The sequence below is a fragment of the Phyllobates terribilis genome, unplaced genomic scaffold (assembly GCF_046119375.1).
Source record: "Phyllobates terribilis strain yellow unplaced genomic scaffold, ASM4611937v1 Scaffold_7__3_contigs__length_470593459, whole genome shotgun sequence".
Classification (NCBI taxonomy): domain Eukaryota; kingdom Metazoa; phylum Chordata; class Amphibia; order Anura; family Dendrobatidae; genus Phyllobates; species Phyllobates terribilis.
This window is the reverse complement of record NW_027362767.1, coordinates 20,239,007-20,263,270: the sequence shown is the minus strand read 5'-3', so window position 1 is coordinate 20,263,270 and position 24,264 is coordinate 20,239,007. Positions and strand designations below refer to the sequence as shown.

At 41.9% G+C, this 24,264-nt stretch overlaps 1 protein-coding gene across 2 annotated transcripts in view; it reads left to right on the top strand.

The window, feature by feature from the left end:
• Positions 1-24,264, top strand: part of TTC7B (tetratricopeptide repeat domain 7B) — a 121,018-nt gene that overhangs the window by 13,708 nt on the left and 83,046 nt on the right. For both annotated transcript variants that reach the window (XM_073638241.1, XM_073638242.1), the window contains exons 2-5: positions 13,966-14,120; positions 16,753-16,921; positions 19,897-20,027; positions 21,336-21,457. In XM_073638241.1, coding sequence (XP_073494342.1) covers positions 13,966-14,120; positions 16,753-16,921; positions 19,897-20,027; positions 21,336-21,457 — 577 coding nt within the window. The remainder of the gene's footprint in view (positions 1-13,965; positions 14,121-16,752; positions 16,922-19,896; positions 20,028-21,335; positions 21,458-24,264) is intronic.

Sequence of the window (24,264 nt, the reverse complement as noted above, 5' to 3'; positions counted from 1 at the left end):
CTATATAATAGATCCCTCTGTGTGTAATGACTCTATATAATAGATCCCTCTGTGTGTAATGACTATATAATAGATCCCTCTGCGTGTAATGACTCTATATAATAGATCCCTCTGCGTGTAATGACTCTATATAATAGATCTCTCTGCGTGTAATGACTCTATATAATAGATCGCTCTGCGTGTAATGACTCTATATAATAGATCGCTCTGCGTGTAATGACTCTATATAATAGATCGCTCTGCGTGTAATGACTCTATATAATAGATCCCTCTGCGTGTAATGACTCTATATAATAGATCCCTCTGCGTGTAATGACTCTATATAATAGATCCCTCTGCGTGTAATGACGCTATATAATAGATCCCTCTGCGTGTAATGACTCTATATAATAGATCCCTCTGCGTGTAATGACTATATAATAGATCCCTCTGCGTGTAATGACTATATAATAGATCCCTCTGCGTGTAATGACTCTATATAATAGATCCCTCTGCGTGTAATGACTCTATATTATAGATCCCTCTGCGTGTAATGACTCTATATTATAGATCCCTCTGCGTGTAATGACTCTATATAATAGATCGCTCTGTGTGTAATGACTCAATATAATAGATCCCTCTGTGTGTAATGACTCTATATAATAGATCCCTCTGTGTGTAATGACTATATAATAGATCCCTCTGTGTGTAATGACTATATAATAGATCCCTCTGTGTGTAATGACTATATAATAGATCCCTCTGTGTGTAATGACTCTATATAATAGATCCCTCTGTGTGTAATGACTCTATATAATAGATCCCTCTGTGTGTAATGACTCTATATAATAGATCCCTCTGTGTGTAATGACTCTATATAATAGATCCCTCTGTGTGTAATGACTCTATATAATAGATCCCTCTGCGTGTAATGACTCTATATAATAGATCACTCTGTGTGTAATGACTCTATATAATAGATCCCTCTGTGTGTAATGACTCTATATAATAGATCCCTCTGCGTGTAATGACTATATAATAGATCCCTCTGTGTGTAATGACTCTATATAATAGATCACTCTGTGTGTAATGACTCTATATAATAGATCCCTCTGTGTGTAATGACTCTATATAATAGATCACTCTGTGTGTAATGACTCTATATAATAGATCACTCTGTGTGTAATGACTCTATATAATAGATCCCTCTGCGTGTAATGACTCTATATAATAGATCCCTCTGTGTGTAATGACTCTATATAATAGATCCCTCTGTGTGTAATGACTCTATATAATAGATCCCTCTGTGTGTAATGACTATATAATAGATCCCTCTGTGTGTAATGACTATATAATAGATCCCTCTGCGTGTAATGACTATATAATAGATCCCTCTGTGTGTAATGACTCAATATAATAGATCCCTCTGTGTGTAATGACTCTATATAATAGATCCCTCTGTGTGTAATGACTATATAATAGATCCCTCTGTGTGTAATGACTATATAATAGATCCCTCTGTGTGTAATGACTATATAATAGATCCCTCTGTGTGTAATGACTCTATATAATAGATCCCTCTGTGTGTAATGACTCTATATAATAGATCCCTCTGTGTGTAATGACTCTATATAATAGATCCCTCTGTGTGTAATGACTCTATATAATAGATCCCTCTGTGTGTAATGACTCTATATAATAGATCCCTCTGCGTGTAATGACTCTATATAATAGATCCCTCTGCGTGTAATGACTCTATATAATAGATCACTCTGTGTGTAATGACTCTATATAATAGATCCCTCTGTGTGTAATGACTCTATATAATAGATCCCTCTGTGTGTAATGACTCTATATAATAGATCCCTCTGCGTGTAATGACTCTATATAAAAGATCACTCTGTGTGTAATGACTCTATATAATAGATCCCTCTGCGTGTAATGACTATATAATAGATCCCTCTGCGTGTAATGACTATATAATAGATCCCTCTGTGTGTAATGACTCTATATAATAGATCACTCTGTGTGTAATGACTCTATATAATAGATCCCTCTGTGTGTAATGACTCTATATAATAGATCACTCTGTGTGTAATGACTCTATATAATAGATCCCTCTGCGTGTAATGACTCTATATAATAGATCCCTCTGCGTGTAATGACTATATAATAGATCCCTCTGTGTGTAATGACTCTATATAATAGATCCCTCTGTGTGTAATGACTATATAATAGATCCCTCTGCGTGTAATGACTCTATATAATAGATCCCTCTGCGTGTAATGACTCTATATAATAGATCTCTCTGCGTGTAATGACTCTATATAATAGATCGCTCTGCGTGTAATGACTCTATATAATAGATCGCTCTGCGTGTAATGACTCTATATAATAGATCGCTCTGCGTGTAATGACTCTATATAATAGATCCCTCTGCGTGTAATGACTCTATATAATAGATCCCTCTGCGTGTAATGACTCTATATAATAGATCCCTCTGCGTGTAATGACGCTATATAATAGATCCCTCTGCGTGTAATGACGCTATATAATAGATCCCTCTGCGTGTAATGACTCTATATAATAGATCCCTCTGCGTGTAATGACTATATAATAGATCCCTCTGCGTGTAATGACTATATAATAGATCCCTCTGCGTGTAATGACTCTATATAATAGATCCCTCTGCGTGTAATGACTCTATATAATAGATCCCTCTGCGTGTAATGACTCTATATAATAGATCCCTCTGCGTGTAATGACTCTATATAATAGATCCCTCTGCGTGTAATGACTCTATATAATAGATCCCTCTGCGTGTAATGACTCTATATAATAGATCCCTCTGCGTGTAATGACTCTATAATAGATCCCTCTGCGTGTAATGACTCTATATAATAGATCCCTCTGCGTGTAATGACTCTATATAATAGATCCCTCTGCGTGTAATGACTCTATATAATAGATCCCTCTGCGTGTAATGACTCTATATAATAGATCCCTCTGCGTGTAATGACTCTATATAATAGATCCCTCTGTGTGTAATGACTCTATATAATAGACCCCTCTGTGTGTAATGACTCTATATAATAGATCCCTCTGTGTGTAATGACTCTATATAATAGATCCCTCTGTGTAATGACTCTGTATAATAGATCCCTCTGCGTGTAATGACTGTATAATAGATCCCTCTGCGTGTAATGACTCTGTATAATAGATCCCTCTGCGTGTAATGACTCTATATAATAGATCCCTCTGCGTGTAATGACTCTATATAAAAGATCCCTCTGCGTGTAATGACTCTATATAAAAGATCACTCTGCGTGTAATGACTCTATATAAAAGATCACTCTGCGTGTAATGACTATATAATAGATCACTCTGCGTGTAATGACTCTGTATAATAGATCCCTCTGCGTGTAATGACTCTATATAATAGATCCCTCTGCGTGTAATGACTCTATATAATAGATCCCTCTGCGTGTAATGACTTTATATAATAGATCCCTCTGCGTGTAATGACTCTATATAATAGATCCCTCTGCGTGTAATGACTCTATATAATAGATCCCTCTGCGTGTAATGACGCTATATAATAGATCCCTCTGCGTGTAATGACGCTATATAATAGATCCCTCTGCGTGTAATGACGCTATATAATAGATCCCTCTGCGTGTAATGACGCTATATAATAGATCCCTCTGCGTGTAATGACGCTATATAATAGATCCCTCTGCGTGTAATGACGCTATATAATAGATCCCTCTGCGTGTAATGACGCTATATAATAGATCCCTCTGCGTGTAATGACGCTATATAATAGATCCCTCTGCGTGTAATGACTCTATATAATAGATCCCTCTGCGTGTAATGACTCTATATAATAGATCCCTCTGCGTGTAATGACTATATAATAGATCCCTCTGTGTAATGACTCTGTATAATAGATCCCTCTGTGTGTAATGACTCTGTATAATAGATCCCTCTGTGTGTAATGACTCTGTATAATAGATCCCTCTGTGTGTAATGACTCTATATAATAGATCCCTCTGCGTGTAATGACTCTATATAATAGATCCCTCTGCGTGTAATGACTATATAACAGATCCCTCTGTGTAATGACTCTGTATAATAGATCCCTCTGTGTGTAATGACTCTATATAATAGATCACTCTGTGTGTAATGACTCTATATAATAGATCCCTCTGTGTGTAATGACTCTATATAATAGATCACTCTGTGTGTAATGACTCTATATAATAGATCCCTCTGCGTGTAATGACTCTATATAATAGATCCCTCTGCGTGTAATGACTATATAATAGATCCCTCTGTGTGTAATGACTCTATATAATAGATCCCTCTGTGTGTAATGACTATATAATAGATCCCTCTGTGTGTAATGACTATATAATAGATCCCTCTGCGTGTAATGACTATATAATAGATCCCTCTGTGTGTAATGACTCAATATAATAGATCCCTCTGTGTGTAATGACTCTATATAATAGATCCCTCTGTGTGTAATGACTATATAATAGATCCCTCTGTGTGTAATGACTATATAATAGATCCCTCTGTGTGTAATGACTATATAATAGATCCCTCTGTGTGTAATGACTCTATATAATAGATCCCTCTGTGTGTAATGACTCTATATAATAGATCCCTCTGTGTGTAATGACTCTATATAATAGATCCCTCTGCGTGTAATGACTCTATATAATAGATCCCTCTGCGTGTAATGACTCTATATAATAGATCACTCTGTGTGTAATGACTCTATATAATAGATCCCTCTGTGTGTAATGACTCTATATAATAGATCCCTCTGTGTGTAATGACTCTATATAATAGATCCCTCTGCGTGTAATGACTCTATATAATAGATCACTCTGTGTGTAATGACTCTATATAATAGATCCCTCTGCGTGTAATGACTCTATATAATAGATCCCTCTGCGTGTAATGACTATATAATAGATCCCTCTGTGTGTAATGACTCTATATAATAGATCACTCTGTGTGTAATGACTCTATATAATAGATCCCTCTGTGTGTAATGACTCTATATAATAGATCACTCTGTGTGTAATGACTCTATATAATAGATCCCTCTGCGTGTAATGACTCTATATAATAGATCCCTCTGCGTGTAATGACTATATAATAGATCCCTCTGTGTGTAATGACTCTATATAATAGATCCCTCTGTGTGTAATGACTATATAATAGATCCCTCTGTGTGTAATGACTCTATATAATAGATCCCTCTGCGTGTAATGACTCTATATAATAGATCTCTCTGCGTGTAATGACTCTATATAATAGATCGCTCTGCGTGTAATGACTCTATATAATAGATCGCTCTGCGTGTAATGACTCTATATAATAGATCGCTCTGCGTGTAATGACTCTATATAATAGATCCCTCTGCGTGTAATGACTCTATATAATAGATCCCTCTGCGTGTAATGACTCTATATAATAGATCCCTCTGCGTGTAATGACGCTATATAATAGATCCCTCTGCGTGTAATGACGCTATATAATAGATCCCTCTGCGTGTAATGACTCTATATAATAGATCCCTCTGCGTGTAATGACTATATAATAGATCCCTCTGCGTGTAATGACTATATAATAGATCCCTCTGCGTGTAATGACTCTATATAATAGATCCCTCTGCGTGTAATGACTCTATATAATAGATCCCTCTGCGTGTAATGACTCTATATAATAGATCCCTCTGCGTGTAATGACTCTATATAATAGATCCCTCTGCGTGTAATGACTCTATATAATAGATCCCTCTGCGTGTAATGACTCTATAATAGATCCCTCTGCGTGTAATGACTCTATATAATAGATCCCTCTGCGTGTAATGACTCTATATAATAGATCCCTCTGCGTGTAATGACTCTATATAATAGATCCCTCTGCGTGTAATGACTCTATATAATAGATCCCTTTGCGTGTAATGACTCTATATAATAGATCCCTCTGCGTGTAATGACTCTATATAATAGACCCCTCTGTGTGTAATGACTCTATATAATAGATCCCTCTGTGTGTAATGACTCTATATAATAGATCCCTCTGTGTAATGACTCTGTATAATAGATCCCTCTGCGTGTAATGACTGTATAATAGATCCCTCTGCGTGTAATGACTCTGTATAATAGATCCCTCTGCGTGTAATGACTCTATATAATAGATCCCTCTGCGTGTAATGACTCTATATAAAAGATCCCTCTGCGTGTAATGACTCTATATAAAAGATCCCTCTGCGTGTAATGACTCTATATAAAAGATCACTCTGCGTGTAATGACTCTATATAAAAGATCACTCTGCGTGTAATGACTATATAATAGATCACTCTGCGTGTAATGACTCTGTATAATAGATCCCTCTGCGTGTAATGACTCTATATAATAGATCCCTCTGCGTGTAATGACTCTATATAATAGATCCCTCTGCGTGTAATGACTTTATATAATAGATCCCTCTGCGTGTAATGACTCTATATAATAGATCCCTCTGCGTGTAATGACTCTATATAATAGATCCCTCTGCGTGTAATGACGCTATATAATAGATCCCTCTGCGTGTAATGACGCTATATAATAGATCCCTCTGCGTGTAATGACGCTATATAATAGATCCCTCTGCGTGTAATGACGCTATATAATAGATCCCTCTGCGTGTAATGACGCTATATAATAGATCCCTCTGCGTGTAATGACGCTATATAATAGATCCCTCTGCGTGTAATGACGCTATATAATAGATCCCTCTGCGTGTAATGACGCTATATAATAGATCCCTCTGCGTGTAATGACTCTATATAATAGATCCCTCTGCGTGTAATGACTCTATATAATAGATCCCTCTGCGTGTAATGACTCTATATAATAGATCCCTCTGCGTGTAATGACTATATAATAGATCCCTCTGTGTAATGACTCTGTATAATAGATCCCTCTGTGTGTAATGACTCTGTATAATAGATCCCTCTGTGTGTAATGACTCTGTATAATAGATCCCTCTGTGTGTAATGACTCTGTATAATAGATCCCTCTGTGTGTAATGACTCTGTATAATAGATCCCTCTTTGTGAAATGACTCTGTATAATAGATCGCTCTGTGTGAAATGACTCTGTATAATAGATCGCTCTGTGTGTAATGACTGTATAATAGATCCCTCTGTGTGTAATGACTGTATAATAGATCCCTCTGCGTGTAATGACTCTGTATAATAGATCCCTCTGCGTGTAATGACTCTGTATAATAGATCCCTCTGCGTGTAATGACTCTATAATAGATCCCTCTGCGTGTAATGACTCTGTATAATAGATCCCTCTGCGTGTAATGACTCTATAGAATAGATCCCTCTGCGTGTAATGACGCTATAGAATAGATCCCTCTGCGTGTAATGAGCTATAGAATAGATCCCTCTGCGTGTAATGACGCTATAGAATAGATCCCTCTGCGTGTAATGACTCTATAGAATAGATCCCTCTGCGTGTAATGACTCTATAATAGATCCCTCTGCGTGTAATGACTCTATATAATAGATCCCTCTGCGTGTAATGACTCTATATAATAGATCCCTCTGCGTGTAATGACTATATAATAGATCCCTCTGCGTGTAATGACTCTATATAATAGATCCCTCTGCGTGTAATGACTCTATATAATAGATCCCTCTGCGTGTAATGACTCTATATAATAGATCCCTCTGCGTGTAATGACTCTATATAATAGATCCCTCTGCGTGTAATGACTCTATATAATAGATCCCTCTGCGTGTAATGACTCTATATAATAGATCCCTCTGCGTGTAATGACTCTATATAATAGATCCCTCTGCGTGTAATGACTCTATATAATAGATCCCTCTGCGTGTAATGACTCTATATAATAGATCCCTCTGCGTGTAATGACTCTATATAATAGATCCCTCTGTGTGTAATGACTCTATATAATAGATCCCTCTGTGTGTAATGACTCTATATAATAGATCCCTCTGTGTGTAATGACTCTATATAATAGATCCCTCTGTGTGTAATGACTCTATATAATAGATCCCTCTGTGTGTAATGACTCTATATAATAGATCACTGTGTGTAATGACTCTATATAATAGATCCCTCTGCGTGTAATGACTCTATATAATAGATCCCTCTGCGTGTAATGACTCTATATAATAGATCCCTCTGCTTGTAATGGCTCTATATAATAGATCCCTCTGCGTGTAATGACTCTATATAATAGATTCCTCTGCGTGTAATGACTCTATAATAGATCCCTCTGCGTGTAATGACTATATAATAGATCCCTCTGTGTGTAATGACTCTATATAATAGATCCCTCTGTGTGTAATGACTCTATATAATAGATCCCTCTGTCTGTAATGACTTTATATAATAGATCCCTCTGTCTGTAATGACTCTATATAATAGATCCCTCTGTGTGTAATGACTCTATATAATAGATCCCTCTGTGTGTAATGACTCTATATAATAGATCCCTCTGTGTGTAATGACTCTATATAATAGATCACTGTGTGTAATGACTCTATATAATAGATCCCTCTGCGTGTAATGACTCTATATAATAGATCCCTCTGCGTGTAATGACTCTATATAATAGATCCCTGTGTGTAATGACTCTATATAATAGATCACTCTGCGTGTAATGACTCTATATAATAGATCCCTCTGCGTGTAATGGCTCTATATAATAGATCCCTCTGCTTGTAATGGCTCTATATATTAGATCCCTCTGCGTGTAATGGCTCTATATACTAGATCCCTGTGTGTAATGCCTCTATATAATAGATCCCTCTGCGTAATGGCTCTATATAATAGATCCCTGTGTGTAATGCCTCTACATAATAGATCCCTCTGTGTGTATTGACTCTATGTAATAGATCGCTCTGTGTAATGACTATATAATAGATCCCTCTGTGTGTAATGACTCTATATAATAGATCCCTGTGTGTAATGACTCTATATAATAGATCCCTGTGTGTAATGACTCTATATAATAGATCCCTCTGCGTGTAATGACTCTATATAATAGATCCCTCTGCGTGTAATGACTCTATATAATAGATCCCTCTGCGTGTAATGACTCTATATAATAGATCCCTCTGCGTGTAATGACTCTATATAATAGATCCCTCTGCGTGTAATGACTCTATATAATAGATCCCTCTGCGTGTAATGACTCTATATAATAGATCCCTCTGCGTGTAATGACTATATATAATAGATCCCTCTGCGTGTAATGACTCTATATAATAGATCCCTGTGTGTAATGACTCTATATAATAGATCACTCTGCGTGTAATGACTCTATATAATAGATCCCTCTGCGTGTAATGGCTCTATATAATAGATCCCTCTGCTTGTAATGGCTCTATATAATAGATCCCTCTGCGTGTAATGGCTCTATATACTAGATCCCTGTGTGTAATGCCTCTATATAATAGATCCCTCTGCGTAATGGCTCTATATAATACATCCCTGTGTGTAATGCCTCTATATAATAGATCCCTCTGTGTGTATTGACTCTATGTAATAGATCGCTCTGTGTAATGACTATATAATAGATCCCTCTGTGTGTAATGACTCTATATAATAGATCCCTCTGTGTGTAATGACTCTATATAATAGATCCCTGTGTGTAATGACTCTATATAATAGATCCCTCTGCGTGTAATGACTCTATAATAGATCCCTCTGCGTGTAATGACTCTATATAATAGATCCCTCTGCGTGTAATGACTCTATATAATAGATCCCTCTGCGTGTAATGACTCTATATAATAGATCCCTCTGCGTGTAATGACTCTATATAATAGATCCCTCTGCGTGTAATGACTCTATATAATAGATCCCTCTGCGTGTAATGACTATATAATAGATCCCTCTGCGTGTAATGACTCTATATAATAGATCCCTCTGCGTGTAATGACTCTATATAATAGATCCCTCTGCGTGTAATGACTCTATATAATAGATCCCTCTGCGTGTAATGACTGTATATAATAGATCCCTCTGCGTGTAATGACTCTATATAATAGATCCCTCTGTGTGTAATGACTCTATATAATAGATCCCTCTGTGTGTAATGACTCTATATAATAGATCCCTCTGTGTGTAATGACTCTATATAATAGATCCCTCTGTCTGTAATGACTCTATATAATAGATCCCTCTGTCTGTAATGACTCTATATAATAGATCCCTCTGTCTGTAATGACTCTATATAATAGATCCCTCTGTGTGTAATGACTCTATATAATAGATCCCTCTGTGTGTAATGACTCTATATAATAGATCACTGTGTGTAATGACTCTATATAATAGATCCCTCTGCGTGTAATGACTCTATATAATAGATCCCTCTGCGTGTAATGACTCTATATAATAGATCCCTCTGCGTGTAATGACTCTATATAATAGATCCCTCTGCTTGTAATGGCTCTATATAATAGATCCCTCTGCGTGTAATGACTCTATATAATAGATCCCTCTGCGTGTAATGACTCTATATAATAGATCCCTCTGCGTGTAATGACTCTATATAATAGATCCCTCTGCGTGTAATGACTCTATATAATAGAGCCCTCTGCGTGTAATGACTCTATATAATAGATCCCTCTGTGTGTAATGACTCTATATAATAGATCCCTCTGTCTGTAATGACTCTATATAATAGATCCCTCTGTCTGTAATGACTCTATATAATAGATCCTTCTGTGTGTAATGACTCTATATAATAGATCCCTCTGTGTGTAATGACTCTATATAATAGATCCCTCTGTGTGTAATGACTCTATATAATCACTGTGTGTAATGACTCTATATAATAGATCCCTCTGCGTGTAATGACTCTATATAATAGATCCCTCTGCGTGTAATGACTCTATATAATAGATCCCTGTGTGTAATGACTCTATATAATAGATCACTCTGCGTGTAATGACTCTATATAATAGATCCCTCTGCGTGTAATGGCTCTATATAATAGATCCCTATGCTTGTAATGGCTCTATATAATAGATCCCTCTGCGTGTAATGGCTCTATATACTAGATCCCTGTGTGTAATGCCTCTATATAATAGATCCCTCTGCGTAATGGCTCTATATAATAGATCCCTGTGTGTAATGGCTCTATATAATAGATCCCTCTGTGTGTATTGACTCTATGTAATAGATCGCTCTGTGTAATGACTATATAATAGATCCCTCTGTGTGTAATGACTCTATATAATAGATCCCTCTGTGTGTAATGACTCTATATAATAGATCCCTGTGTGTAATGACTCTATATAATAGATCCCTCTGCGTGTAATGACTCTATATAATAGATCCCTCTGCGTGTAATGACTCTATATAATAGATCCCTCTGCGTGTAATGACTCTATATAATAGATCCCTCTGCGTGTAATGACTCTATATAATAGATCCCTCTGCGTGTAATGACTCTATATAATAGATCCCTCTGCGTGTAATGACTATATAATAGATCCCTCTGCGTGTAATGACTCAATATAATAGATCCCTCTGTGTGTAATGACTCTATATAATAGATCCCTCTGTGTGTAATGACTATATAATAGATCCCTCTGTGTGTAATGACTATATAATAGATCCCTCTGCGTGTAATGACTCTATATAATAGATCCCTCTGCGTGTAATGACTCTATATAATAGATCCCTCTGCGTGTAATGACTCTATATAATAGATCCCTCTGCGTGTAATGACTCTATATAATAGATCCCTCTGCGTGTAATGACTCTATATAATAGATCCCTCTGCGTGTAATGACTCTATATAATAGATCCCTCTGCGTGTAATGACTCTATATAATAGATCCCTCTGCGTGTAATGACTCTATATAATAGATCCCTCTGCGTGTAATGACTCTATATAATAGATCCCTCTGCGTGTAATGACTCTATATAATAGATCCCTCTGCGTGTAATGACTCTATATAATAGATCCCTCTGCGTGTAATGACTCTATATAATAGATCCCTCTGCGTGTAATGACTCTATATAATAGATCCCTCTGCGTGTAATGACTCTATATAATAGATCCCTCTGCGTGTAATGACTATATAATAGATCGCTCTGCGTGTAATGACTCTGTATAATAGATCGCTCTGCGTGTAATGACTCTATAATAGATCGCTCTGCGTGTAATGACTCTGTATAATAGATCGCTCTGCGTGTAATGACTCTGTATAATAGATCGCTCTGCGTGTAATGACTCTGTATAATAGATCCCTCTGCGTGTAATGACTATAATAGATCCCTCTGCGTGTAATGACTCTGTATAATAGATCCCTCTGCGTGTAATGACTCTGTATAATAGATCCCTCTGCGTGTAATGACTCTGTATAATAGATCCCTCTGCGTGTAATGACTCTGTATAATAGATCCCTCTGCGTGTAATGACTCTATATAATAGATCCCTCTGCGTGTAATGACTCTATATAATAGATCCCTCTGCGTGTAATGACTCTATATAATAGATCCCTCTGCGTGTAATGACTCTATATAATAGATCCCTCTGCGTGTAATGACTCTATATAATAGATCCCTCTGCGTGTAATGACTCTATATAATAGATCCCTCTGCGTGTAATGACTCTATATAATAGATCCCTCTGCGTGTAATGACGCTATATAATAGATCCCTCTGCGTGTAATGACGCTATATAATAGATCCCTCTGTGTGTAATGACTCTATATAATAGATCGCTCTGTGTGTAATGACTCTATATAATATAGGAGTTTCACTTTTTGTATTGAAGAACTGAAATAAATTAACTTTTTGATGATATTCTAATTTACTGAGAAGCACTTGTATATTTTAGGAGTTGGAGTCGCTCCATTTTATACCGACTCTAATTCCGACTCCGACTCCAACTCCACAGTCCTGCTGCAGAAGACTTGAGGCTGGGGTGTAGGTTCACCTTCCAGCAGGATAATGACCTTAACCATCCTGCCAGAGCCGCAATGGAGGGTTTATATCAGAGCACATTCCTGTGAGTGAACGGCGCAGTCACAGTCCAGACCCAAATCCCAGAGAGTCTGTGACAAGACGTGAAAATCACTGATCACAGACGTCTCCATCCAATCTCACCGAGCGAGAGCGAGGGGGCAAAGAAGAGGGGGCAAAATGTCACCTCTAGATGTGCAAAGCTGGAGAGACAGACCCCAATAAACTGCAGCAGAGAAAGCTGTAAAGACAGACCCCAAAAGACTGCAGCAGTAATGGCAGCGAAAGGTGGTCCTACAAAGTACTGACTTGGGGTAAATACAAATGCACCTCACAATGTTCAAATTTATATTGATAAAATATTTAGAATCGTTTCCTTTACTCTTCACTAATTCTCGCTACTTTGTGTTGATATTGCAGAGAATCCAAATAAAATACATTTAAAGGGGTTGTCCACTACTTTTACATTGATGCCCTATCCGTAGGATAGGGCATCAATGTATGATCAGCCGGGGTCCCACACGCGGCATCCCCACCGATCAGCTGTTATTCAATTGAATGGGAGGCGGATGTGCAGTACACCGCGGCGGCCACTACCACTTGATAGCAGAGCCCCGCAGGTGAGCACTTCCGGCGGGCGGCCGCCGGCACCGATAACAGCTGATCGGCGGGGGTGCTGCATGCGGACCCCGGCCGATCATACATTGATGATCCTACGGATAGGGCATCAGTGTAAAAGTAGTGGACAACTTCTTTAAGTTTACTGGTGTAACATGAAAAAAATGTGGAAAAGTTCAGGGGGCATGAAGACTTTTTCAAGGCACTATCCACCTCCTATATACAGGACATTATAATGCACCCCTATATACTGAGCAGTAAATGTATATGTTACCCCCTATATACATGACACGTGTCTACAGTATATACACTCCATACAATAGTCTCCCTCCTGCCCCACAGATGACATGGCTGAACTGCTCCTTGGAGAAGCCAAACTCGAGCAGTACCTGAAGGAAAACCCCTTGAAGCAGGGAGCCAGTCCTCGGGGACCGCGGCCAAAGCTGACAGACGTCCGCAAGCATCTGACTGCAGCACTGGACAGAGGAAACCTGAAGGTACCGAGAAATCAGCTGCTTATAATTCTACGGTTATTACATATCAGATGGGTGTTTGTATGTAGAAGTGTGAGGGTCAGAGCTCCAGGCTGCTTCTTCCTCCTCCATGGTTTACACTGCAGCTCTGCTTATTCAGATTGGCATGATTGCAAGCAGGAAATCATGTAGGAAATAAAGAATATCCGGGACCTGACACACAAAGAGTGGAGAAGACTCGGGAACATTATCACCCCGTCCCCCAGTACCATCGGCCATGAACGCCTATTTTGCACACACTTGAATAATTCCAGCCGCAACTGGGAGACGTCCAACCTGAGTACCTACAGTGACTGAACCAGCAGAATAGTGAGTGCAGCTCTGGGGTATAATACAGGAGGTAACTCAGGATCAGTAATGTAATGTATGTACACAGTGACAGCACCAGCAGAATAGTGAGTGCAGCTCTGGAGTATAATACAGGATGTAACTCAGGATCAGTAATGTAATGTATGTACACAGTGACTGTAGCAGCAGAATAGTGAGTGCAGCTCTGGAGTATAATACAGGATATAACTCAGGATCAGTAATGTAATGTATGTACACAGTGACTGCACCAGCAGAATAGTGAGTGCAGCTCTGGAGTATAATACAGGAGGTAACTCAGGATCAGTAATGTAATGTATGTACACAGTGACAGCACCAGCAGAATAGTGAGTGCAGCTCTGGAGTATAATACAGGATGTAACTCAGGATCAGTAATGTAATGTATGTACACAGTGACTGCACCAGCAGAATAGTGAGTGCAGCTCTGGAGTATAATACAGGATATAACTCAGGATCAGTAATGTAATGTATGTACACACTGACAGCACCAGCAGAATAGTGAGTGCAGCTCTGGAGTATAATACAGGATGTAACTCAGGATCAGTAATGTATTGTATGTACACAGTGACTGTAGCAGCAGAATAGTGAGTGCAGCTCTGGAGTATAATACAGGATGTAACTCAGGATCAGTAATGTAATGTATGTACACAGTGACTGCACCAGCAGAATAGTGAGTGCAGCTCTGGAGTATAATACAGGATATAACTCAGGATCAGTAATGTAATGTATGTACACAGTGACTGCAGCAGCAGAATAGTGAGTGCAGCTCTGGAGTATAATACAGGATGTAACTCAGGATCAGTAATGTAATGTATGTACACAGTGACTGCACCAGCAGAATAGTGAGTGCAGCTCTGGAGTATAATACAGGATGTAACTCAGGATCAGTAATGTAATGTATGTACACAGTGACTGCACCAGCAGAATAGTGAGTGCAGCTCTGGAGTATAATACAGGATGTAACTCAGGATCAGTAATGTAATGTATGTACACAGTGACTGCACCAGCAGAATAGTGAGTGCAGCTCTGGAGTATAATACAGGATGTAACTCAGGATCAGTAATGTAATGTATGTACACAGTGACTGCAGCAGCAGAATAGTGAGTGCAGCTCTGGAGTATAATACAGGATGTAACTCAGGATCAGTAATGTAATGTATGTACACAGTGACTGCACCAGCAGAATAGTGAGTGCAGCTCTGGAGTATAATACAGGATGTAACTCAGGATCAGTAATGTAATGTATGTACACAGTGACTGCAGCAGCAGAATAGTGAGTGCAGCTCTGGAGTATAATACAGGATGTAACTCAGGATCAGTAATGTAATGTATGTACACAGTGACTGCACCAGCAGAATAGTGAGTGCAGCTCTGGGGTATAATACAGGATGTAACTAAGGATCAGTAATGTAATGTATGTACACAGTGACTGCACCAGCAGAATAGTGAGTGCAGCTCTGGAGTATAATACAGGATGTAACTCAGGATCAGTAATGTAATGTATGTACACAGTGACTGCACCAGCAGAATAGTGAGTGCAGCTCTGGAGTATAATACAGGATGTAACTCAGGATCAGTAATGTATGTACACAGTGACTGCACCAGCAGAATAGTGAGTGCAGCTCTGGGGTATAATAAATGGCTTCACCCAACCAATAACCATGAGTGGAGAAAAAGGTTTTTTGTTATCATTCATATTCTCTGAAACAAGGCCAAGAAAGGAAAAATTCTGCCGGGGTATGTAAACTTTTGAGCACAACTGTAAAGCGGCAGCAACATCTGCATCGTGTAAGGAACTTATGTCTGTGAGAGGGAGAAGGGATTCAGAGAGTGAGTGAAGGTCAGGGTGTTTGAGGTTTCTGCGAGGGTGTGTAAGTTTATGGATTGGGGATTGTGCACCTGGAGAGGAGAGAGAAGAGAATGTGAGGAGGTCGTGGTCAGAGAGAGGGAGGGGTGAGTTACAGAGGTTAGATAGGGAACAGAGGCGGGTGAAGATGAGGTCCAGTGTGTGGTCGTCTTTATGAGTGGGGGCAGAAGACCATTGAGCAAGGCTGAAGGAGGAAGTGAGGGATAGAAGCTTGGAGACAGATGAGTGGGAAGTGTCAATGGGATGTTGAAGTCGCCCATGATGATGTATGACTATGCACACACTGACTGCACCAGCAGAATAAGGAGTGCAGCTCCGGGGTATGAACATGTATCTGTATGATGTTTTCTGATGCCTGTTGAACCTTTCGGCTGCGTACATTTTTTTGTTCTTTTCTTTACAGTCAGACTTCATTCAGGAAGCCAATATGATAATGGCCAAACTGGACTATGTGGAGGGCGATTATAAGGAGGCTCTCGGTATCTACTCTCTTGTCGGTCTGGATGACATTCAGCTGGTGGCGGCTCCTCCTTACAAGCTGCGGATGATCGCTGAAGCTTACTCAACCAAAGGTAGAAAGATGACGCCGTCTCTTAAACAGTTTATTATTTTACCGTTGCCACTAAATGACCCTTGAGGGTCCGACCCAACAGCCTGAGTGTAATTCTCTGCAGCCCCTTCATTATCAGATTGTTAGAAGTGTGATAACCTTGTCACAGTCAGATTATGACTTTTCTTGGCTGCTTTTTTTACACCACATGTGTCATCCTTAGACAGACGTATGTGCTACATTATATTCTGATGTCATAAACCAAGAGCAGCGCGACCCCTGTACAAGTGTAATGTGGTGGGAAATGACCTAAGTAATAGCAGGTAATTCATTAGTCTTATGTTCAGTCCCAGAACAGCAGGTATGTCTGATATCCATCACCAGAGATCAGCGGTGACATCACTAAGAATGCCGCCTATCCATCACCAGAGATCAGCGGTGACATCACTGAGAATGCCGCCTATCCATCACCAGAGATCAGCGGTGACATCACTGAGAATGCCGCCTATCCATCACCAGAGATCAGCGGTGACATCACTGAGAATGCCGCCTATCCATCACTAGAGATCAGCGGTGACATCACTGAGAATGCCGCCTATCCATCACCAGAGATCAGCGGTGACATCACTGAGAATGCCGCCTATCCATCACTAGAGATCAGCGGTGACATCACTGAGAATGCCGCCTATCCATCACCAGAGATCAGCGGTGACATCACTGAGAATGCCGCCTATCCATCACCAGAGATCAGCAGTGACATCACTGAGAATGCCACCTATCCATCACCAGAGATCAGCGGTGACATCACTAAGAATGCCTCCTATCCATCACCAGAGATCAGCTGTGACATCACTGAGAATGCCGCCTATCCATCACTAGAGATCAGCGGTGACATCACTGAGAATGCCGCCTATCCATCACCAGAGATCAGCGGTGACATCACTGAGAATGCCGCCTATCCATCACAAGAGATCAGCGGTGACATCACTAAGAATGCCGCCTATCCATCACCAGAGATCAGCAGTGACATCACTGAGAATGCCGCCTATCCATCACCAGAGATCAGCTGTGACATCACTGAGAATGCCGCCTATCCATCACTAGAGATCAGAGGTGACATCACTGAGAATGCCGCCTATCCATCACTAGAGATCAGCCGTGACATCACTGAGAATGCCGCCTATCCATCACTAGAGATCAGCGGTGACATCACTGAGAATGCCGCCTATCCATCACCAGAGATCAGCGGTGACATCACAGAGAATGCCTCCTATCCATCACCAGAGATCAGCGGTGACATCACAGAGAATGCCGCCTATCCATCACCAGAGATCAGCGGTGACATCACTGAGAATGCCGCCTATCCATCACCAGAGATCAGTGTTGACATCACTGAGAATGCCGCCTATCCATCACCAGAGATCAGCGGTGACATCACTGAGAATGCCGCCTATCCATCACTAGAGATCAGCGGTGACATCACTGAGAATGCCGCCTATCCATCACCAGAGATCAGCGGTGACATCACTGAGAATGCCACCTATCCATCACCAGAGATCAGCGGTGACATCACTGAGAATGCCGCCTATCCATCACCAGAGATCAGCGGTGACATCACTGAGAATGCCGCCTATCCATCACTAGAGATCAGCAGTGACATCACTGAGAATGCCGCCTATCCATCACCAGAGATCAGCGGTGACATCACTGAGAATGCCACCTATCCATCACCAGAGATCAGCGGTGACATCACTGAGAATGCCACCTATCCATCACCAGAGATCAGCGGTGACATCACTGAGAATGCCTCCTATCCATCACCAGAGATCAGCGGTGACATCACTGAGAATGCCGCCTATCCATCACCAGAGATCAGCGGTGACATCACTGAGAATGCCGCCTATCCATCACTAGAGATCAGCGGTGACATCACTGAGAATGCCACCTATCCATCACCAGAGATCAGCGGTGACATCACTGAGAATGCCGCCTATCCATCACCAGAGATGTGCTTTCTATTCTCCTGATTATTCTTCTGTGGTCGGTGACACATTGCTTCTTTTTCGCTTAGTTTTGGGTGCTTGCACTGTGCAGGCAGCAGGGGGCGCCGTATCCTCAGATTGCGCTCGCTCCGTTTCTCGCTGGCCCCGGATCGGATTGCCTTCATTCTCTGGCCTCGGTGACAGTTTCTCCTGAATCCGCGCCATTAATACCGTTATGTCATTAGTGCCGCTGAGTCATTACCACAAAGGTTCCACTTCTTGTTGGGGATCCGTAAAGCTGCGGCGTACGGCGAGAGTGAGAACAGCGCTGACCTGAAGCCGTTCCCCCTATAGAACCTATAGGACATTGTCTGTATGAAGCGAGTATGTTCCCATTCACTGACAGTAAGCAGAGGACTGTTAGCTGCCTCCGGTGACTGGGCTGTTCCCCTGTGTGGTGTGTGCCGCCTCAGCCCTCTGATCCCCATGTTGTAGCGGGGCTGAGTTACTTTCCCCCTGCACGATGCCTCCTCTCTCTGATGTTGCTGCCGCGGGTACAAAGCCTCGTCCTTCCCATCATGCCCGCACCACTGCAGACGATCAGGGTCTTGGCCTTAAAGGGATTTTTCTCTTTTATGGCAATAAATATAAAGTCCAACAAGTTTCTAGTGGTTCTTGTAATTCCACAGAAGATCTCTGCTTGCTGTCAGCAGAAAGGTGCATCATAACATCAGCAGCACAAATCTTTGTCCTCGCAGTTTGCTACAATGTATCGGTGCAGGTGAAATACATGGATCAGGAGTTCATATAGCACTGCTTGCTGTCAGCGAATAGAAGCAGGGAAAGTTCTAAGGCATCGGCCATTTCTGCTGCAGATTTCACCACATTTGCTCTTAGACTGATTCTGCTGCTGATGATTTCAGCCTATAAGTTGCTGGGGCGTAAAATGAGCATAATGCGGATATAGCAACCTTCAGCGAGCTCTGACCAGCTCTATCTGTTCTGTTCATTTTAGGTCTTTGTCTAGAAAAGCTGCCATATTCCTCCTCCACCAACAGTCTTCACGTGGATCGGGACCAAGAAATCATCACGTGCTACGAGAAGTCCGGAGACATCGCCTTACTGTACCTGCAGGAGGTGGAGCGGGTGAGGACTCACTGAGGCCTATGAAGCCTTCAACCTGCCGACCTCCAGCCGTTGGAGAGCCACAGCACCCAGCATGCTGTCAGAGCCTCCTGCTGTCTGGGCACAATGGGAGTTATAGTTTTGCAGCGGCCGGAGGTCCTCAGGCTGAAGTCTGCTGCTCTAGTGCAGTGACGGGATCATTGGATAACGCTGTCGTGGCCTTGGACGTGGGAGGGGGTGGGTGGTCACGGCGTGGATAACAGAGAACAATAGCTGGCATCGATCTGCACAGCAAATAGAGATAAGGGGCCGCAGGGACAATCAATAGCCGCTTATTATTTCTCATTTCCCGTTCACCAGTAGATACAGGAACCACATATCGCCTGTGTATTGTCACCCCTGCAGCTATGGGGGGCATTAATAAATGATGGGACCCCCGCTCCGGCTATATCTGAGAATTATACTTCACTATTGATTAGAAATGAGAGTGGAAATGAGAATTGGTTCTTTTGAGACCGAAGAGTATTGATTAGGTGTGAGGGGCACAAGGCGTCAGCAGGGGCAGGGACGCGGGCGTCAGCGGGGCAGGGACGAGGGCGGCAGCGGGGCAGGGACGGGGGCGACAGTGCGGCAGGGACGTGGGCGGCAGCGGGGCAGGGGGGCGCTTGCGTCAGAGCGGGGCAGGGATGCTTAGATCAGCAGGGCAGGGATGTGGGCGGCAGCAGGGCAGGGAATGTGGGCGGCAGCGGGGCAGGGAATGTGGGGGGCAGGGATGCGGGCGACAGCGGGGCAGGGAACGTGGGCGGCAGCTGGGCAGGGACGCAGGCATCGGCAGGGGAGTGGGGGGCAGGGACGCGGGCATCGGCAGGGGAGCGGGGGGCAGGAACGGGGCGGCAGCGGGGCGCTTGAGTCAGAGCGGGACAGGGATGCTTAGGTCAGCGGGGCAGGGATGCTTAGGTCAGCGGGGCAGGGAATGTGAGCGGCAGCGGGGCAGGGAATGTGGGCGTCAGCGGGGCAGGGATTCGGGCGACAGCGGGGCAGGGAACGTGGGCGGCAGCTGGGCAGGGACGCAGGCATCGGCAGGGGAGTGGGGGGCAGGGACGCGGGTATCGGCAGGGGAGCGGGGGGCAGGGACGGGGCGGCAGCGGGGCTGGGACACGGTCGGCAGGGGCGCAGCAGAAAGCTTGACAAATTATCCAAATTTCTGGGCCAATGGCTGGCGGACTAAAGTAATTTTACTGTAAATATATAGCGTGTGTAAAATATATATATAATATATAATATATATATATATAATATTATGTATATATATTTTTTTCCCCATGTCAGGTGCAAGCAGCAAACATTCAGAACCGGAGTCCAAAGCCAGGTGTGGCAGCCCCAGACCAGGAGATGAGCTTCTTCCTGGAGACCGGGCTGCAGCGAGCGCACGTCCTGTACTTCAAGAATGGGTGAGTGATGTGTGCGGCCCATGCTGCGGCTCTGTATATACACTGGGAGAAATAAGTATTTGATCCCTTGCTGTTTTTGTAAGTTTGCCCACTGACAGACATGAACAGTCTATAATTTTAAGGGTGGGTTAATTTTAACATTGTGAGATAGAATATCCCCAAAAAATCAAGAAAATCACATTGTATAAATTTTATAAATTTATTTGCATTTTGCAGTGAGTAATAAGTATTTGACCCCCTACAGACCAGTTACACACTCCTAATCAACTCGTTACCTGCATTAAAGACAGCTGTCTTACATAGTCACCTGTATACAATACTCCTGTCCACAGACTCCATTAATCAGTCAGACTCTAACCTTTACAACATGGGCAAGACCAAAGAGCTTACAAAGGATGTCATGGACAAGATCATAGACCTGCACAAAGCTCGAATGGGCTACAAAACCATAAGTAAGAGGCTGGGTGAGGAGACAACTGTTGGTGCAATAGTAAGAAAATGGAAGAAATACAAAATGACTGACAATCGACATCGATCTGGGGCACCATGCAAAATCTCACCTCGTGGGGTATCCTTGATCATGAGGAAGGTGAGAGATCAGCCTAAAACTACACGGGGGGAACCTATTAATGATCTCAAGGCAGCTGGAACCACATTCACCAAGAAAACCATTGGTAACACATTACACCTTAAAGGTTTAAAATCCTGCAGTGCCCGCAAGGTCCCCCTGCTCAAGAAGGCACATGTACAGGCTCGTCTTAACTTTACCAATGAACACCTGTAAGATTCTGTGAGTTATTGGGAGAAGGTGCTGTGGTCAGATGAGACAAAAATTGAGCTCTTTGGCATTAAGTCAACTCGCCATGTTTGGAGGAAGAAGAAGGATGAGTACAACCCTAAGAACATCGTCCCAACCGTGAAGCACGGTGGGGGAAACATTATACTTTGGGGGTGCTTTTCTGCAAAGGGGACATGATGACTGCACCGTACTGAAGGGAAGATGGATGGGGTCATGTATTGCGAGATTTTAGCCAACAACCTCCTTCCCTCAGTAAGAGCATTGAAGATGGGTCGTGGCTTGCTTCCAGCAAGACAATGACCCAAAACATACAGCCAGGGCAACAAAGGAGTGGCTCAAAAAGCACAGTAAGGTCATGGAGTGGCCTAGCCAGTCTCCAGACCTTAATCCCATAGAAAACTTATGGAGGGAGTTGAAGCTCTGAGTTGCCAAGCGACAGCCTCTAAATCTTAATGATTTAGAGATGATCTGCAAAGAGGAGTGGACCAAAACTCCTCCTGATATGTGCGCAACCCTCATCATCAACTACAAAAAACCTCTGACTGCTGTGCTTGCCAACAAGGGTTTTGCCACCAAGTATTAAGTGTTGTTTGCTAGAGGGATCAAATACTTATTTCTCACTGCAAAATTCAAAAAAAATGTATCTAATTTATACAATGTGATTTTCTTGATTTTTTTTAGATATTCTATCTCTCAATGTTAAAATTAACCGACCCTTAAAACTATAGACTGTTCATGTCTTTGTCAGTGGGCAAACTTACAAAAACAGCAAGGGATCAAATACTTATTTCCCCACTATAGGTGGTTGCCCCTTTTACTCAGTGCTGTGTTTGGGGGGCACTTATTTTTGTTTGTTTTTGTGGATTGTGGATATTTTATTACTTTCTCTGTATGTCTATAACGTTCCGCTGCAGGATAAACTTTCACGAAGATGAACAGTATGTATACCGCTAATGCGTGTCCCTCGCCTAGAGACCCCCAGACTGGTGTATGTGACCACGTTAACCTGTTGTTCCCGTAAACCCCCTCATCTGTAGGATTCAGACTCGGTGACGTGTTTCCTGCTTTGTAGTTTCATCCTCAGGAAATAAAATGAATAGAGCGAGCAATTTGTCTGTATTCATTTTCCACAACTTCAAACCTTGGAGATGATTATTCCACCTTTTTTCTTATGACTTTCTTTCCCAGGCTGCAGGGATTCGCCTCTTCCCGTCACCCCTGCCGGTTCAGTGTCTGCATTCTGCTGTTAATCACTCTCCATTGGGGACACTGTGAATCTGTTCAGTGTCTGCCAGCAGAGTTACTGCACTGTTCTCCATCTCCATTAATGTAGGGCAGATCCTGTACTGTGCAGATGCTGAACCAGCAGAAGCCGGAGATTAAATTAGAAAAAAAAGGATTTTGCTTTGTAACTAGAGTAGAAGTCAGGATATAGCTCAAGATCAATGTGAGGGATGTAAAGCTCAGGGTTTATGTAGTGATGTTCACTGTATTGTTCCCTTTAATGTGCCATTCTAACCCCTGTAATAATAGGGCTATATATCACTGCTGATTCAGTGATTGCACCCTATTATGGGGGAGTTTATGCTGCCATGAAGTCCTATAACGTTGCACTTATACACCGTGGTGTCCTGGTCCGGCTCTCACTCCAAGCTTTGAAATTGATGATGTTGATTCCCTTTTCACCATATTTTCAGCCTCTGCTGATTTATTTGTTGTACTGAGTCTCCTCAGTGCTGCAGTGACTGTCACGCTTGCTCTGGGGTTGCCATGGTAGCGGTAACAAACGAAGGGTCAGGTCACAATTGTCAAATTCTGATAGGCCACGTCCACACGTTCGAGATTGTAACTGCGCTTTCACTATAGCTGCACTCGAGTGCCCTCATCCATCATGAAGCCCCTTCTATGAGTGTGATGGAGCCCATAAAGACTTGGCTGCCATGGCGACCCCAGAGCAAGCACGAGACCGACTTCCCTGCACTGATACACGTCTGCTCCTCACCTGTTC